Below are 18,013 nucleotides of genomic sequence, written 5' to 3' on the forward strand. Positions count from 1 at the left end.
GAACTGGACGGCTGGTGGCATATTGATGGCCCCTAAAGCCACGCCGTGCATGAGATCACGGTGGGAGTAGGTGGAGACAGCAAAGGACCCAGGATTGTGCCTTGGGACTCCCCACATTAAGAGGATGAGGAGAAGGGGAGAGCAGCCAGCAGGGGTCACTGAGAGGAGCAGGGCTGAGGCAGGAGGAAAACCAAGGGGCCATGCTGTCCTGGAGCAGAGTCATCAGGAGGAAGGGACGGCCGGCTGTGTCAAGCGCCGCTGGCAGGCCAGCACTCATTTCCACCTGACAGAGCGGGGGTGGGTATTTTTAGCCACCTGCTTTCCCAGCAGTCGCTCTGCCCTCTGTGCACCTGACAGCTCGGCTCAGAGGCTCCTGTTGGACTGCGCTCAGAACTGGGGCTCGCCCACGTGGCGGCTCGGGAGGTGGAATTTGCTAGATCGGATTTTTGCAGAACTTTCATTACCTTTGTATGAGGAAAGTAAAAGCAATTTGGCCTTTTAGTGAAAATTATTGCAGTCCTTTTTACAATGGATGCCCAGGAAATGTTTTAAAGAAGAAAAGGCAGAGTCATTTCTTCCTCTGTCTTGAGCATAGAAGATCTTTCTTTGTAGCTCAGAAGCGGGGGCCCCTCTTGCCCCGAGGTTCCTCTTCAGAGGTTCTTCTGTGTGCTTTCTCATGCTTGTGCCCCATTTTGGGGTGCATTGTGCCCCCTGTCTTGTTGGGCTCCCTGGCACCCCTTCTTACTAGGATCGTACATCCTCGATCCAATTTTGAGGAAGTAAGAAGGAGTCGGCCTTTCCCAAGCACCTCTGTGTGCCAGGCTCCCAGCCAGGTACTCGGCACGTGTCATGTCACTGTGCTCTCACAGCACTCTGGGAGGTGGGCATTACTAACCCCCATTGCAGAGGACAAACCTGAAGCTCAGAGAGTTTACACGGCTTGCCCCCGGTCACACAGCTAGGGGTGGCATGGGATTCCCACCCAGGGTGCTTGGCTCTAAGTTCAGCCCCCTTTCTGGGTCAGCTGGCTGCCCCCACCAAACAGGGAGGGGCTGAGTCTTTCAGCTGGTTGTGATGCCCCCACCCCAAATTCCCTAGCTTATGGCTTCGCATGTGGAATGTCCTCAGTGAGTGTCCCTTGATGGACCACTACCATCTACCTGCCTTTCTCCAACTGAGACAGGTGGGCTGGGGAGGCAGCCACAGTAAGGGGTCCTTCAGGATCTCTGACAATGATTCTTGTTCCTCACCTCCACCTGCCCCATCCACCCATGGGGAGGCAGCAACAGCTCCCAAGAGGCACTGGGGTGGCAACAAGGTGGAGAAGCTGGAAGCAGCCTTCTTGAAGCTGAATTTACAATGCAAGCACGTGGCTTTAAGAGAGACGGTTAAAACCCGTGTTTACTTAGGTTGGCATTACGTGAGAGGTGTGAGGGGCTGATGATGGAGAAGCTGGAGGTGGCTGAAGCTCCCCCTGGGCTGCCCCTTGGTACTCCTCCCGGGCCACAGAGCAGAACCAGCAGGACCATAAGTGCTGGGTCCAAGACCCCTGCCCAGGCCCTCTGTCTGCTGTCGTAAACTGTGCTTGAAGAACACTTGGTCCTGGGCACTGAATACGCCAGGATTCCACCCCAAACTGCTGTGAGGTAGATTAGTTCATGAAAACCAAATTAGTTATATTTTGGGATTTTTGTATATATGTCACATATTCTATAATAGGTATTATTTTTGTAATTGAAAAGGTGTTATTTTTAAGAATCAAATTACTTTGGAAATACTCCAATACAAATAGTTAACCCAAGGCTCAGACTCTGGGACTTTCCCTCGATTGTTCTTGAACTTCCCTGAAGACGTGCAGGGAGGCATGGGGGTGGGGAGCAGGTGAGAGTTTGGAATGAGAACTGGAGTTGAGACACTGATATACATACTCGGCCTTGCCCAAGCTATTTAACTTCTCTGAGCCTCAGTTTTCCTCCTCTGTAAATTGGGGATAATAATGGTTCTCATGGCACAGAATTATTGTGGAAATTAAATGAGAGTGTGCATGTCAAGTGCTTAACAGAGGGCTGGCACACTGTGACTGTGGGGGTGTGAAAGTGTGGATATCCAGCACTCACAATGGCAGTGGGCTGCAATAGGCCTTCTGGTCAAGTGGTGTTATGAGTATCTTGCATACAGCGTATTTGCTAGTCCATACTAGCCTGACTCCACCCCCCAGCCCCCGCCAACCCTAGAGATTACTCAGGACCAAAAGTAAACTTAAACATCCTCTGTGTCGCAGACTTGGCCTACCTGACAAAGCATTTGACAGGAAGACATCATTCAATAATGGTAATGATACTCTCCAAAGAAGCTTTTGGAAAACCAACATGAATTCCCAGAATGCAGCACTGGGGCTGAGGTGTCCACCCTCTGCCTTTATTTTCAAGGTGTTCTGAAGACACGGATCCCTTGTTAACTTACCAAGGTGCATCTGTGGAAGCTGCTCAGGCATTTCTGTACAAAGATGGGGACCCCAAGTCACCTAGGTATGTATGGCCCATCCCAGTTTAAGTGGGTGATGGTGGAAAAGCCCACATGCTCTTACTTTACCCACAGAGTCTCTGCACACCCCAGCCTTTCAGAGGGAACAAAGTTATGAGCCCAGGAAAGCAGTGGTTCTGATGGAACAGACTAACAAATGAGGCTGGGGGATTTCGAGAGTTACTGGGGACTTCACAGGGTGTTTCTAGAAATAGCAGGTCCCTGGTCTGTAGGGAGAGATGGCATGTCTTCCCGAGGAGGAGATAGGAGAATTTTTTTAAAAAAAGAAAAAAGACTAGCAGTTTCTCAAACTGTGGTCATAACCTATTAGACAGAAGTGACGTTTCAGTTGGGATAACCAGCACCTTTAGAAAATGAAATAGAAATAGAAATATCATTGTATGCCTTTATAGTAATGGTAAGTACTCGTATTAGTCTGTTTCTGTTGCTTATAACAGAATACCTGAAACTGGGTAATTTATAAAATGAAATTTACTTCTTACAGTTCAAAGCTCAGAAGTCCATAGTCTGGGAGGTGCACCTGAGAACCTTGTTCTTAGTGGGAACTCTACAGAGTTTTATGACGACCAGGATATTATGTGGTGAGAATAGCCTAAGCAAGAGCGAGCTTAACTTCTCACTCGCTCTCCTTAAAAAGCCATCAGAACCATGCTCATTACTCCATGAATGGATCAATTCATTCACAAGGGCACAGTCCTCACGATCTAATCACCTTTTAAAGGCCCCACCTTTTAAATGCCTTCATTGGATTTCCCACCCTCTTAACACTGTTACAGTGGGGGTCAAGTTTCCAGTACTTTTGGTGGACACATTTAACCCATAGCAGTACTCTCTAATGAAACTCTGTGTGTGTGTGTGTGTGTGTGTGTGTGTAATACATTTTACATTGCAAACCAGTAAACACACACACAACTGAAATAGAAATTTCAAAAAACAGGATTGACTTTTGCTATGTGCAATGTACTCCGATGTTTTTTTATTCCAGACTGTTTCATTGTGTTCAATTCTGTTCTATTCCGCTTTTCAAAAAAAATGCTGATAAATTTACTTCACAACCCATTAACAAATGTCTGCTTAGAATCTAAAAACGCTGCATTAATAGGCCGTGAGGGCATAGCTTTATCGCAGCTCACAGCAGAGTCTGCTGTTGGTAATGAACCTCCTGAGTCACCAAGGAAAAGTTCGATCGCGGATCCAATATGCTATTTAAAGCTGTAAGAATGCAGGTGGTGCGTATTAGAAATGTTTATAACCCCCCCCAGAGCTTGCATACCACTGTCAGGAGCTCTGGCTCCTAAGGGAGAAACTAGAAAGCCCTCTCGGGTGGGATCCCTGACGCCAGGTGACGTAGGTGTTGCTGTGCTTGCTGAGTCGCAGGAGGTGAGCCAGATCTGCTTGTGGGATGAGAGGATTCGTCTCTCGGAGAAAATGTGTTAGCTCTTCCCAGGAGTGAGTTAACTTCCTGCTGTAGCTGAACGGATCCTTCTGGATGAAAAAATTAGTTCACCTTTACAACGTATGCAACTGAGTTCTCCCCAGAGGAAAGGTCCAGAAACAGTGTTCTCTCTCCAGAACAAAGCATACATCGGTCACAACTGCAGCTTTTTTTCTAAACTGTCTTTTCGTCACCACTGATGTGGGTCTAGAGGACATTCAGGGTCAAAGCTCTTTCCTCCTGTTCATTCTGCTTCTCAGTGGATGCCTCTCCCTGCTCTGGGCACGTAGCCTCAGAAGAACATTCTGAGACCTGCTCAATGGCCTACTCGTTCAGGACATATGTGGTGCGACCACATTCTAGCACAACCAGAAACATGCAGATTTTATTTTAAAATAAAATTTACAGAAAAAGCACTCAGAGTCAAGATTTTTTTATTATGGCAAAATATACATAACATAAAGTTGACCGTCTTAACCATTTGTAAGCACACAGTTCAGTGATATTAAGTACGTTCATATTCTTGTGCAGCCGTAGCCACCACCGTTCCCAGAACTCTTTTCAGCTTGCAAATTCGAGAGCCTGCACCCATTCTACAATAGCTCCTCAGTCCTCCCTCTCCTGCACCCGTTCCACAATAGCTCCTCAGTCCTCCTCTCCTGCACCCGTTCCACAAAGCCCCTCAGTCCTCCCTCTCCTGCACCCGTTCCACAGTAGCCCCTCAGTCCTCCCTCTCCTGCACCCGTTCCACAATAGCCCCTCAGTCCTCCCTCTCCTGCACCTGTTCCACAGTAGCCCCTCAGTCCTCCCTCTCCTGCACCCGTTCCACAGTAGCCCCTCAGTCCTCCCTCTCCTGCACCCGTTCCACAGTAGCCCCTCAGTCCTCCCTCTCCTGCACCCGTTCCACAGTAGCCCCTCAGTCCTCCCTCTCCTGCACCCGTTCCACAATAGCTCCTCAGTCCTCCCTCTCCTGCACCCGTTCCACAATAGCTCCTCAGTCCTCCCTCTCCTGCACCCGTTCCACAGTAGCCCCTCAGTCCTCCCTCTCCTGCACCCGTTCCACAGTAGCCCCTCAGTCCTCCCTCTCCTGCACCCGTTCCACAGTAGCCCCTCAGTCCTCCCTCTCCTGCACCCGTTCCACAGTAGCCCCTCAGTCCTCCCTCTCCTGCACCCGTTCCACAGTAGCCCCTCAGTCCTCCCTCTCCTGCACCCGTTCCACAGTAGCCCCTCAGTCCTCCCTCTCCTGCACCCGTTCCACAGTAGCCCCTCAGTCCTCCCTCTCCTGCACCCGTTCCACAGTAGCCCCTCAGTCCTCCCTCTCCTGCACCCGTTCCACAGTAGCCCCTCAGTCCTCCCTCTCCTGCACCCGTTCCACAGTAGCCCCTCAGTCCTCCCTCTCCTGCACCCGTTCCACAGTAGCCCCTCAGTCCTCCCTCTCCTGCACCCGTTCCACAATAGCTCCTCAGTCCTCCCTCTCCTGCACCCGTTCCACAGTAGCCCCTCAGTCCTCCCTCTCCTGCACCCGTTCCACAGTAGCTCCTCAGTCCTCCCTCTCCTGCACCCGTTCCACAATAGCTCCTCAGTCCTCCCTCTCCTGCACCCGTTCCACAAAAGCCCCTCAGTCCTCCCTCTCAGCCCCCGCATCCACCATTCTACTTCCTTTCTCTATGAGTGTGATGATTCTAGGCACTTCATATAAGTGGAGGCATACAGTATTTGTTCTTTGGTGATTAGCTTATTTCACTTCGCACCACGTCCTCAAGGTTCATCCATGTTGTAGCATGTGTCAGATTTCCTGCTTTTTTAAGGCTGAATAATATTCCCTTGTATACACGCCACATTTGGTTTCGCCATCCCCCTGTCAGTGGGCACTTGGGTTGCTTCCACCTCTTGGCTATTGCGAATAACACTGTAATGCGCACAGGTGGACAGATACCTGTCGCAGTCCCTGCTTTCACTCCTTGTAGATATATACCTAGAAGTGGAATTGCTGGATTATATGGTATGTTCTATTTTTAATTTTTTGAGGAATAGCCATACTGATTTTCATAGTAGAGCTAAGATTTTTTTAATTTAAATTTTAAATTTATTATTAGTATATTCATTCTTACAAATCATGATATTTCTTTATGCCCTTTACCTGACCTATCACTTCCCTAATAGAGCTAAGATTTGAAGAACTCCAGCATGGCGGGGGGTGGGGGTGGGAGGAGGGTGGAATTTAGAGAGATGTAAAAGTGCAATTTTCATGTTCTTAAATTGGGTTATCGAAACATTATTCTTGCTAACGATAATAGCAGCAACAACCACAACAACTAATACTCAGGACTACATGGGTGGGGGCTGTGGGTGGGGGCTCTACGGTAAGCGCCTCCCGAGCATTTTCCCATTCAACCCTTTCAACACTGCATGAGGTGGGTGTGCTGTTGTCACCTTTCAGATGCAGAAAATGAAGGTTGGAAGGGGTAAGCAACTTGCCCCAGGCCAGTGGCAAGAGGACCTGGAGTGGAACCTAGACAATCTCATTCCACAGCTTGTCTGACCACTTCGCCATCTGTGCCCCTTAGTTCTCTACCTCAGTCTGTCTAAAGAAGTTTATCTTGTCTTAGATCCATTTGTTTTCCAATTCAAATCCTTTTCAGTCTATTCTGTGTCTGTAAACCAAGCAAGATCCTGGAAGGGGGCGGCAGTAGCAGCCAATAGCAGCCAATACTCACAGCTCTGGGGGCTGCTGCTGTGCTGGATAAAGGGGTGGGGTGCCAGCAGTGTCCCCACCCAGCCCCCTGTCCACCACGTAACCCTGACCATGGTCTTCCCTACTCTCACAGCTTCTGACTCTATAAGAAATAGCTTAAGATTCTGATGCTGTTACTTAAAACGAACTGATAGAGTAGCCTGGCACAGGACCCGGCACAGAGTTGGTGTTCATTCAGGTTCTGTAGGAATGAAGGAATGAAAGAAAGCCTGGAGTGTCCCTCACTCAAACACAAGAAGGCACAACCCCACCGCCCTTGCTTCCTGACAGATTTGACCACCTGGTGGCCATAGAGCGAGCAGGAAGGGCTGCTGACGGTAATTACTACAATGTCAGGAAGATGAACATAGCACTTAGTGGACTCCGTTGACGATCTTTTCCTTGTAGCGAGGAAGATTCCTGGAATCTCATCAACTGGTAAAGTAAGGAGCCCTGAGAATGTGATGAGAACGTGTCAGCCCTAAATGTCTTTGTATTGATTGTTGAACACATGACAGGAAAGAGTTGCATGGGGACCGTAGTTTTCCAGTCGTAAGATGGTTTAATGACAGCGCCATTTAGAAACCCAACATTCCCACAAGCAAGGAAGGGAAACACACACATTCTATTTGTCTGACTCTATAGTAATAAAACTAATAATAAAATAATAACAATAAAATTGAGGCCCATTATTTTGGTCATATAGGATGGGATGTACCAGGTATACCATGTATCATTTCATGAAGCATGTTCGTTTTTAGTTATATCTAAGATATGATTCATTTAGTATTTCCACTGTTAATAATACAATAATGTGATAATTGCTGTTTGTGTAGAACTTCACAGTTTTCCAAGAGGTTTCACAGCCATTGTATTGTTTAAGTCTCTTTAAAACCCTGTGAAGTAGATAAGGCAGTATACTATCCAGGTTGCCCAGCTAACTAGTCTTGCTGGTGGCATTTGGAGCAGAATTTGGACTCCCAGGGCTCCAGGCTGTTATCATGGAGTCACATTGCCTCTCTGAATTTCTGAAAGGCTTCTTGCAACTCCCTGGGAGAACCAACTTTTCTCCCTCTGGAGGTTGTCTCAGGCCCTGGGGTAATTAAGGCTTATTTGTCATTCTATGTTTATTTGTTCTCCATTCAGACACTTCTGAGTATTTCCCAGACTCATTAGTCCCATTTGGCTTTTGAGTGCTTGTTGAGACAATGAAAGCCTTCTGGACTGATTAGAAAATTTCTGCAAATCTTCCTGGCCTTTCCCAGAAGAGGCTGTGGGTGTGGTACACACAGTGCAGTTGGCTTCTGCTTCCTGTCACTGGGCTGGGCAGGCGGACAACATGTGACCTGGTAGGGAGGCATTCCCATGGTGCAGAATGAAAAGGTGGTCTCCACATCTAAAGGGGCAACCAGGCTCCAAAGGACCTGCTGGAGCACGTCCCCTTTCCCAGCTGAATGGGCTCCTGATCTGTGCTGTGACGCCCCGAGATCCAGGAGACAGCATGTGGAGCTGGCCATTTGCAGCTTCAGACTGCCCCTTTGTGGACCCCTAGACCCTTCTCTCAGCCTCAGAAGTCCAAGCCCCTCCTGTGGCCTCCCAAAACCCCCTGGCCAGCAGGACTACCCCTGAATGTTCCTTTCCCTGCTCTGCTCCATCAAAACCCCTATTCCTCAGGCTCTGTGGGCTGCTGCCAGGTCACGAACATAGCACTCCATTGAGAATAAAGACACTGTTTTAAGTCTCCATCTTCCACTTACTACCAAGTGCTGCCCCTCTAGGAGACTGCCAGCTCTCTCAAGTGAGGGTAACGATACCATCGACAGGATGGACATGAGGCACAAGTGAGAGGAAATTTATAAAATGCTAAAAAAGAGACATAATAGACAAAATAACAATGCTAAGTGTTGGTATTATTTTTCTTCATTCATTGGACTGTTGTAGATCTAGAAAACTGTTCTGAGAAAAACTGTCGGGTGTGAATCTAAGGCATTTGGTCATTCACAGTTCTCTGAGTCTTTCGGCCACATCCAGTCTCTGATGCTTGAGGTGGGTCACCTGTCCGCCATTTCCCAATGAACGCTAGCCTCTGGTGGAATTCTTCCACATAGTCCAAGCTTTTCTAGAAGCAGACACAAAAGACAGTCGTACACCTGTTCTGTGGGATGATGAGATCTAGCCTTCTGTCCTTGAGGCACTCGGACACGCGCCTTGCAAGAAAGGTTGTCAAGACAGCTGTCACCGTGGTCCAGAGGAGGATTCAGCTCAACTTCTACTCTACTTCAACTCCAGAAATAACTGGACACAGGGCCAAATGGTGTCCCTTAGGCTTAGAGCACCACCTCAAAGGCTATAGGGCTGCTAGATTTTTCAGTCTTGTTGCTACAAGGGTAGAGGTGCCTGTTAATTATGTTTAGCCAATCCACCTGTCTTGAACCCCTTTCATCTCACCAATGAATTTAATGATTTCTAACATTTATTTCTTTAGCATTCATTTATTATGCTAGTGAACAAATTCTGTGGTGTTGATTATAAGATGGGCCTCTGGACTGTGGTCCCTTTCAAATGCTAACCAATCACCCCTGGACTGTGTATTCCTGATTAATGTATTTCAGATGTTAACCAGGCACCCCCTGGTATAGATTAAAATGAATGAACACACATACATTTCACATTCTTTAAACAGAAGCCTTTAAATTAAATGAAAGAACTGACTTTAACTGTCTGCACCAGTGCCCTTGTGCCAATGGAATGTCATCCAGTCACACTAATGGGGCTCAGTGAGCGGGAGCCACTCAGGGCTGGGTCCTGAGTGTCACCATACTGGCATCTCCCATGGGCCTGGCACTATCAACATAGAGGGTGAGCCATCAGTGACTGAGGAATCTGATAGGGGACATGCCCCTGCTCTGGTGGGTTCCAAACTCTGACTCATTTTTAACTAGAGAAGTTTCTAGAAGACCTCAAGGGAAAGGACATCTTCTAGTTGTCTAAAAATATATCCAGAGCCAACAATCCCTTCCCCTCCAGAGGCAACAAAGCATATATGGAGGGGCTGTCCTGCTCCACCCCTACCCCCATCCCACCCCCATTTTGACCCAATCCTGGGCACTGACTCGGTTCCTCTTCCCTTCAGGAGTTGGTGATGGAGGCAATGAACTTGGGATGGGCAAAGTCAAGGAGGCCGTGAAGAGGCGCATACGAACTGGAGATGTCATTGCTTGTCACATGGAGGCTGACTTTGCTGTCATTGCTGGTGAGTGCTCAGAAGGCTGGCCAGTCAGGCCCAGCTGCCCAGGTAAGGGACCTGCTTGGAGCCTGACCAGACCAGAAGCTTGTCTCCTTCTTGAATAGAATCTAGAGGGTACCAACCTGGTTCTCAGTCTTTGGAATCTCATTTAGTCATTCAACAAACATTTACTGTGTGCTAGGCATTGTTCTAGGTACCGGGGTTATAGCAGCAATGATCCTGCTCCAACAGAGCTCCCATTCTAGGGTTAGGAGACAGACAGTGAACTGGGCAAATAAATGTACCAGATGGTTCTAAATAGTAGTAGGAGCTAAGGGGCAGTAGTACAGGTAGATGAGAGACAAGGACAGCAGGTCACTTTAGGTCAGTGGTCAGGGAAGGCCTCTCTCTGCTTTCATCTGAGCCTACTGCATGGTGGACAGGAAGAGAACAGTCTGGTAAATGTTTGGAGGACACAGAGGCTTCCCACCTCTCCTTTCACTTACCTCTACCCCGGGCTGCCCCATCCCTTCCTGCAGCTGCCTTTCCCCATAGGAAACAACCTTTCCTGTGTCCAGGTTCTTCCAAACCTGGCTCTTTTTCCCTTGACCTCAACACAAGTTTCAGGAAAATTAATAGATATCTGAGAAAAGCTGTCACCCACTTCATGATAAAAAGTAGCCTGGAGATGAGCAGAAACCTCCTGGAGCCAGTACCGGGGCAAGAAAATCTGAACTGTAATTAATGAATTGTTGGAGGCTCAGCATGGACGTCTGAGAGTTAAAAAATCCAGGTGGACACACTGGATTTTTTAAATCAAGGAGGGATCTCCATGCTTTTGTCGGTTTTACCTCTAGGAGCTCTACTAGGGTCTCACACTAAATGTCAAAGAAAAGTCCCTTGTGTTTCTGGCTGGGGGAAGGGAGAAAGGAATTATTTTGAAATACTCCATAGCATTCTGTTCTTCTTAACGAGATCTGCCTTTGAGAGAAACTATTTTACCAGAGCCTAACCTGCTTGGGTTTTATCAGACCCCAGCCTGTCCAGGAGAAGGAATATACCCAACTCTTGCCCCCTCTAGTCATCCTATCCCACCTAAGGGAGGGAGGGGAAACAAAGCTGAGAAGCTCTCGTAAAGTTCACAGTTCAGGGAATCAAAAGAGTGAGACCTAACCATAGGGCACAGAACCCTTCCCCTCCCCCGACATCTTACCACCACTTTACCAAAGGCTCATTTACTGCAGTTCCTTTTACCAGGTACGTCATTTTCACCTTTCAACAGAAAATTCTAAGACATGCATGAAGGCAAAAAACCTGGGTTGATGAGACTGAGCAAGCATCAGGACAAGAGTCAGATATGTCAGGAATGTTAGAATGATCACAACAGGAATTTTTTTAAAACTATGATTAATATGCTAAGGACCTGAATGGAAAAGTAGAAAAATGCAAGAGCAAATGGTAATATAAGCAGAGAGATGGAAATTCTAAGGAAAAATCAAAAAGAAATGCTAGAAGTGAAAAACACTGTAACAGAAATGAAGAGTGTCTTCCATGGGCTCATTAGTAGACTGGACACAGCCAAAGAAAGAATTTCTGAGTTTGAGGATATGACAATAGAAACTTCCAAATGTGAAAAGCGAAGAGAAAAAAAGACAACAGGGACACCCCCCCCCCTGAAAAACAGAATATCCAAGAACTGTGAGACTATAAAAGGTATAACATCCATATAATGGATGTTATTCCTGAAGGAGAGGAAAAAAAGGAACAAAAGCAGTATTTGAAGCAATAATGACTGAGAATTTCCTCAAATTGTCAGATCCCAAACCATAGATCCAGGAAGTTTAGAGAACACCAAGCAGTATAAATGCCACGCTCCCCAACAAACCCAACAACCATACTTAGGCGTATTATATTCAAACACCAGAAAATCAAGGATAAAGAAAAAATCTTGAAAGAAAACAAAGAAATAAACACTTTACTTTAAAAGAAGTTGTTCAGAGAGAAGGAAAATTATACAGGTCAGTACCTTGGATGTACATAAAGAAAAGAAGAGCATTGAAGAATAAATAAATGAAGGTGAAATAAAAAATTTTATTTTTCTTATCCTTAATTGATCTAACAGATAACAGTTTTGTTCAAAATAACAACATTGTATTAAATTACGTATGCTTTGTTTATGTACGCTGACGTCTAATTGAAATGAATGACAGCAATGAGGCAAGGGGTGGGAGGGAGGAGGGACGGCTGTTTTGTTATTATGAAGTGTTTGCACTCCCCATGAAGTGGGGTAGTGTTATTTGAAAGTGGACCTTGATTCACTATAAATGTATATTGCAAACTCTAGTACAAACACTAAGAAAGGTTAAAAAAAGAAAAGAAATATAATTGATATGTAAAGAAAGGAAGAAAATGGAATCATGTAAAATGCTCAAATCAAAATCACAAAATGCAGAAAAAGTGTGGAAGACAAAAATAGGAACAAAGAACAAGAGCAACAAATAGAAAACAGTAACAAATATAGTAGATATTCATCCAACTATATTAATAATCACCTGATCATCATTGTTCTTAATATGCCAATTAAAAGAGATTGTCAGAATAGAATTTTTTTAAAAAGTCCCAACTAAACTATATCTTGTCTATAAGACACCCACTTTGAATAGAAAGACACATATAGATTAAAAGTAAATGGATGGAGAAAGAGAAACCATGCTAATGCTAATCAAAAGAAAGGAGGAGCAGCTATATTAATTTCAGGCAAAGCAGACTTCAGAGCAAGGAAAATTAGAAGGGATAAAGAGGGACATTACATAATGATAAAGGGGTCAATACTCCAAGAAGATATAACAATCACTGTGTATACACCTAACTAACAACAAAGCATCAAAACATGAGGCAAAAGGTGACACAGCTGCAAGAAGAAGTAGATAAATCCACTCTTATAGCTGGAGTCTTTAACATCCTTCTATCAGCAATGGACAGATGAGGTAGGCAGAAAATCAGTAAGGACATAGTTGAATTCAATAGCACCATCTATTAACTGTATATAATGGACCTACATAGACTACTTTATCCAAAAACAGCAGATCACACATTAGTCTCAAGCTCACATGGAACATTCACCAAGATAACCACATTCTGGGCCATAAAAAACACCTCAACAAATAAAAAATAATAGAAATCATATGTGCTCTCAGACCACAATGGCATTAAACTAGAAATCAATAACAGAAAGATAGCTAGAAAAATTCTCAAATACTTGGAGGTTAAACACGCTTCTAAATAATGTATGGGTCAAAGAAGAAATCTCAAGAGAAAATTTAAAAATTTTGAACTAAATAAAAATGAAAACACAACTTATCAAAATTTGTGGGATGCAATGAAAGCAGTGCTTGGAGGGAAATTTATAGCATTGAATGCATATATTCAAAAAGAAGGAAAATGTAACAATAATCTAAGCTTCCACCTTAGGAAACTAGGAAAAGAAGAGCATATTAAATTCAAAGTAAGCAAAAGAAAACAAATACTAAGAATTAGAGCAGAAATCAATGCAATTGAAATCAGGAAATCAACAGAGAAAATCAACAAAACCAAAAGCTGATTCTTTGAAAAGGTAATAAAATTGATAAGCCTCTCGCCAGACTAATGAAGGAAAAAAGAGAGAAGACACAAATCACTAATACCAAAAATGAAAGAGCGGGCATCAGTACAAATCTCATGGAGGTTTAGAGGATAATAAAGGCATATTATAAGCAACTCTGTGCCTACAAATTTAACAATCTAGATGAAATACCAATTCCTTGAAAGACACAATCTTCCAAAACTCACACAAGAAGAAATAGACAATCAAAATAGGCTTATTAAAGAAATTGAACTAGTAACTAATAACCTTTCAAAATAGAAAGCACAAGGCCCATATTGATTGATTGTTGAACTCTACCAAACATTTAAGGAAAAATTATACTAGTTCTCTAGAATCTCTTCCAGAAAATAGAAGCAGGGGGAATACTTTGTAACTCCTAAGAAGCCAGAATGACTCATACCAAAACCAGTCAGAAACATTGCAAGAAAAGAAAATTACAGACCAATTTCTCTCATGAACATAGATGCAAAATTATAAACAAAATATTAGCAAACTGAATCCAACAATGTATGAAAAGAAGTATACACCACAACCAAATGGGATTTATCCCAGGTATGCAAGCCTGTTTTAATATTAGAAATCAATTAATATAATCCATCACATCAACAGGCTAAAGAAGAAAAATCCCATGATCACATCAATAGATGCAGAAAAAGCATTTATAAAATCCAGCACCCATTCATGATAAAAACTCTCAGTGAACTAGGAATAAAGGGGAACTTCCTCAAGTTGATAAATAATATCCACCAAAAACCTGTAGGTAGAATCATACTAGTGTTGAGACTTTCCCACGAAGATCAGGAACAAGGCAAGTATATCCCCTCTCACTATGGCTTTTCAACACTGTACTAGAAGTCCTAGCTAATGCAATAAGATGAGAGAAGGAAATAAAGTATATGTAAGGAAGGAAGGGATAAAACTGTCTTTGCTGATGACTTGTTCATCTATGTAAAAAATCTGAATGAATCAACAAAACAACTCTTGGAACTAATAAGCATTTATACACTATTTCAGGCTACAAGGTTAATATACAAAAGTCAATCACTTTCCTATATACTAGGAATAAATACATGGAATTTTAAATTAAAAACACATTACCATTTACATTAGCACCCCCAAAATGAAATACTTAGATATAAATCTAACAAAATGTGTGCAAGATCTATATGAGGAAAATACTAAACTCTGATGAAAGATATCAAAGAAGAACTAAATAAATGAAGAGATGTTCCATGTTCATGGGTAGGAACACTCAATATTGTCAAGATGTCAATTCTTCCCAACTTGATCTATAGATTCAATGCAATCCCAATCAAAATCCCAGCAAGTTATTTTTTGAATAACAACAAACTTCGCTCTTAAAGTTTACATTAAGAGCGAACCTAATGTAAACTATGGACTTTGGGTTATTATGATGTGTTCATCGATTGTAACAAATGTACCATTCTGGTGTGGGATGTCGTTAGTGGGGGAGGTTGTGTATGTGTGGGGGAAAAGATCAAAATAGCCAACTCAGTATTGAAGAAGAACAAAGTTGGAGGAATGACACCACCTGACTTCCACATTTACTCTGCTGCTACAGTAATCAGACAGTGTGATATTGGCATAAGGATGGACAAATAGGTCAATGGAACAGAATACAGAGCCCAGAAACAGACCCACATAAATATAGTCAACTGATCTTTGACAAAGGAGCAAAAGCAATACAATGGAGCAGATAGTCTTTTTAACAAATGGTGCTGGAACGACTGTGCATCCACATGCAAAAAAATGAATCTAGACATAGACCTTACACCCTTCACAAAAATTAACTCAACATATACCATAGACCTAAATGTAAGATGTAAAACTATAAAACTCCTACAAGATAACATAGGAGAAAACCTAAATGACCTTCAATATGCTGATGACATTTTAGATGACACCAAAGGCACAAACCATGAAAGAGACAATTGATAAGCTAGACTTCATTAAAATTAAAAACTTCTGCTCTTCTGAAGACAGTATCAAGAGACTGAGAAGACAAGCCATAGACTGGGAGAAAATATTTGCAAAAGACACATCTGGTAAAGGACTATTACCTAAAATATACAAAGAACACTTAAAATTTAACAATAAGGAAATGGCCAGTAAAAAAAGTAAGCCAAAGACCTTAATGGACACCTCAACGAAGAAGATATATAAATGGTAAAAAAGCATGTGAAAATATATCTAACATCAGATGTCATTAGAGATTTGCAAATTAAAAAGAAATATCATTACACATCTAGTAGAATGTCTAAAATCTAAAATACTGACAACTCCCAGTGCTGGCAAGGATGTGGAGTAACAGGATCTCTCACTCATTGCTGGTGGGAATGCAAAATGACACAGCCCCTTTGGAAGACAGTTTGGTGGTTTCTTACAAAAGTAAACATATTCTTACCATATGTTCTAGCAATCGTGCTTCTTGGTATTTACCCAAATGAGTTGAAAACTTATATTTACATAAAAACCTGTACATGGATGCTTATAGCAGCTTTATTTATAATTGCCAAAACTTGGAAGCAACCAAGATGTTCTTCAGTAAGTGAATGGACTAATAAGTTGCGGTACATCCCACAGTGCTAAAAAGAAATGAGCTATCAAGCCATGAAAAGACATGGAGGAAACTTAAATGCATATTATTAAGTGAAAGAAGCCAATCTGAAAAGATTAAATCCCGTATAATTCCAACTATATGGCATTCTAGAAAAGGCAAAACTATGGAGAAAGTAGAAAGATCCATGGTCGCCAGGAGCTGGGGGAGAGGGAGGTATGAATAGGTGGAGAACAGACGATTTTTAGGGTAGTGAAACTATTCTATAAAATACTGCAATGGTGGGTATGTGCTTTACATTTGTACAACACGAAGAGCGAACCTAATGTAAACTATGGACTTTGGGTGATTATGATGTGTTCATCGATTGTAACAAATGTACCATTCTGGTGTGGGATGTTGTTAGTGGGGGAGGTTGTGTATGTGTCGGGGGCAGGGAGTATATAGGAAATCTGTACTTTCCACTCAATTTTGCTGTGAACTCAAACTACTCTGAAAAAGTTTATTAATTAAAAACAAAAACCAAAAAAGCCTGGAGTGCTGGTCCCCAACCTGGATTAGCTTTTCAGCTGGGAAACCCAGAAGAGGAAGAAAAAACCCAGCTCCTCAGGCCCCCCGAGGTGGCTTGCTGTGGATAATTCGTGTCTGCCAGGCTTCTTTATCCTGGGGTCGTGGATCTGAGTGGGAAGGGAGCCTCTGGATTCTAGGTGGAGGCCCTCCGATTCCCTCAAGTTTATCTGCCACCCGGAATGTAGCCTCTCCATTTAATTGACTAAATTCAAGGGCTTGGTTAGCTGCATCTGTGATGTAGCAGCAAATGGAGTCCCCCAAAGAGAAGAGGAGGTTTGGGGACCCTCCAGTTAGGGTTGTGAGCTGCTGGGTCCTGAAGACAGAATTTTATCAGTTCCTTCAGCTCAGCATATGCGAGACAAATCGAGGGCTCTGGAAACAGGCAGATGTTGGCTCTTTTTTCCAAGCCTCAGGGTCTCGCCCATAAATTGGGTGTCTGTGAGGATTAGAGAAACTCTTGTAGAGTTGTCCTGGCCGGCCCTGGCCTGGCTGGTCACAGCAAATTTGCTGCTTTTGCTCCAGGCTGGGTGGTCCAGCAGGAGCAGTAGGAGGGCAGGAGGGATCTCTCCCAGGAGAGTGAACTTGGAGAAACAGCAGCCAAGCCCAACTCCGTCTTCAGCTCTTGACTCCAGGGATGGCACATCCCCAGGCTGGTTGGCTCCTTTCCTGGGCCGGACCCAGCTGCAGGCTGGCATGTAGGACCGAAGTAAGAAGAGAAGAGAAGACATCACAGGGTCTGCGAGCTAGTGGTGCCCTGACCCTAAAGTTATGCTGTCCTGTCCTGTTGGGCATCTGCATCCCAAGCAAGCATAGAGACCAAGTTTGCAGTGGACTCACCTCACATGGGGCCTCCCAGAGCAGGGTCCCCGCGTGTGGGCTGAAGTCCAGCACCCTTTCCCAGCCTCCACCTCATCTCCCTGATCCCTACAATGTACCCCATTGTCCAGCCATGCGTGGCCACTGCCGTTGCTCAAATACAGCATGGGTTTAATTTTTTTAATTGAAAAGATGATGTAACTGCAATATTATATATATTCTTAAAATGCACATAGTGAAGGGTGACAGAAGGGGACAGAAATACCATCACACCACCACAACACAAGGAGCACTTTTTGTTTCGCATGTCAGCTTTATCCTCAATACATACCCATTTTATATCGTTTCAACCCAGTAAACGTGCATTTTAAATTCCATCCCTTTCCTTTGATATTACTTCCCAAATGCGATTTTATTTTCCACATTCGCATAGAGGTTGAGTATGGGCTCTGGAGGTGTGCAACAAT

The 18,013-nt window shown here is 44.0% G+C and overlaps 1 protein-coding gene across 1 annotated transcript in view; it reads left to right on the top strand.

Annotated features, from left to right (window-relative positions):
* The window catches only part of DGLUCY (D-glutamate cyclase), a 75,767-nt gene that overhangs the window by 48,547 nt on the left and 9,207 nt on the right, over window positions 1–18,013 (top strand). Inside the window, 5 exon segments of the mRNA XM_063090156.1 lie at window positions 2,430–2,450; window positions 2,453–2,528; window positions 7,005–7,082; window positions 7,084–7,151; window positions 9,847–9,966. Coding sequence (XP_062946226.1) covers window positions 2,430–2,450; window positions 2,453–2,528; window positions 7,005–7,082; window positions 7,084–7,151; window positions 9,847–9,966 — 363 coding nt within the window.

This window comes from Cynocephalus volans, chromosome 3 (genome assembly GCF_027409185.1).
Source record: "Cynocephalus volans isolate mCynVol1 chromosome 3, mCynVol1.pri, whole genome shotgun sequence".
Taxonomy (NCBI): Eukaryota; Metazoa; Chordata; class Mammalia; order Dermoptera; family Cynocephalidae; genus Cynocephalus; species Cynocephalus volans.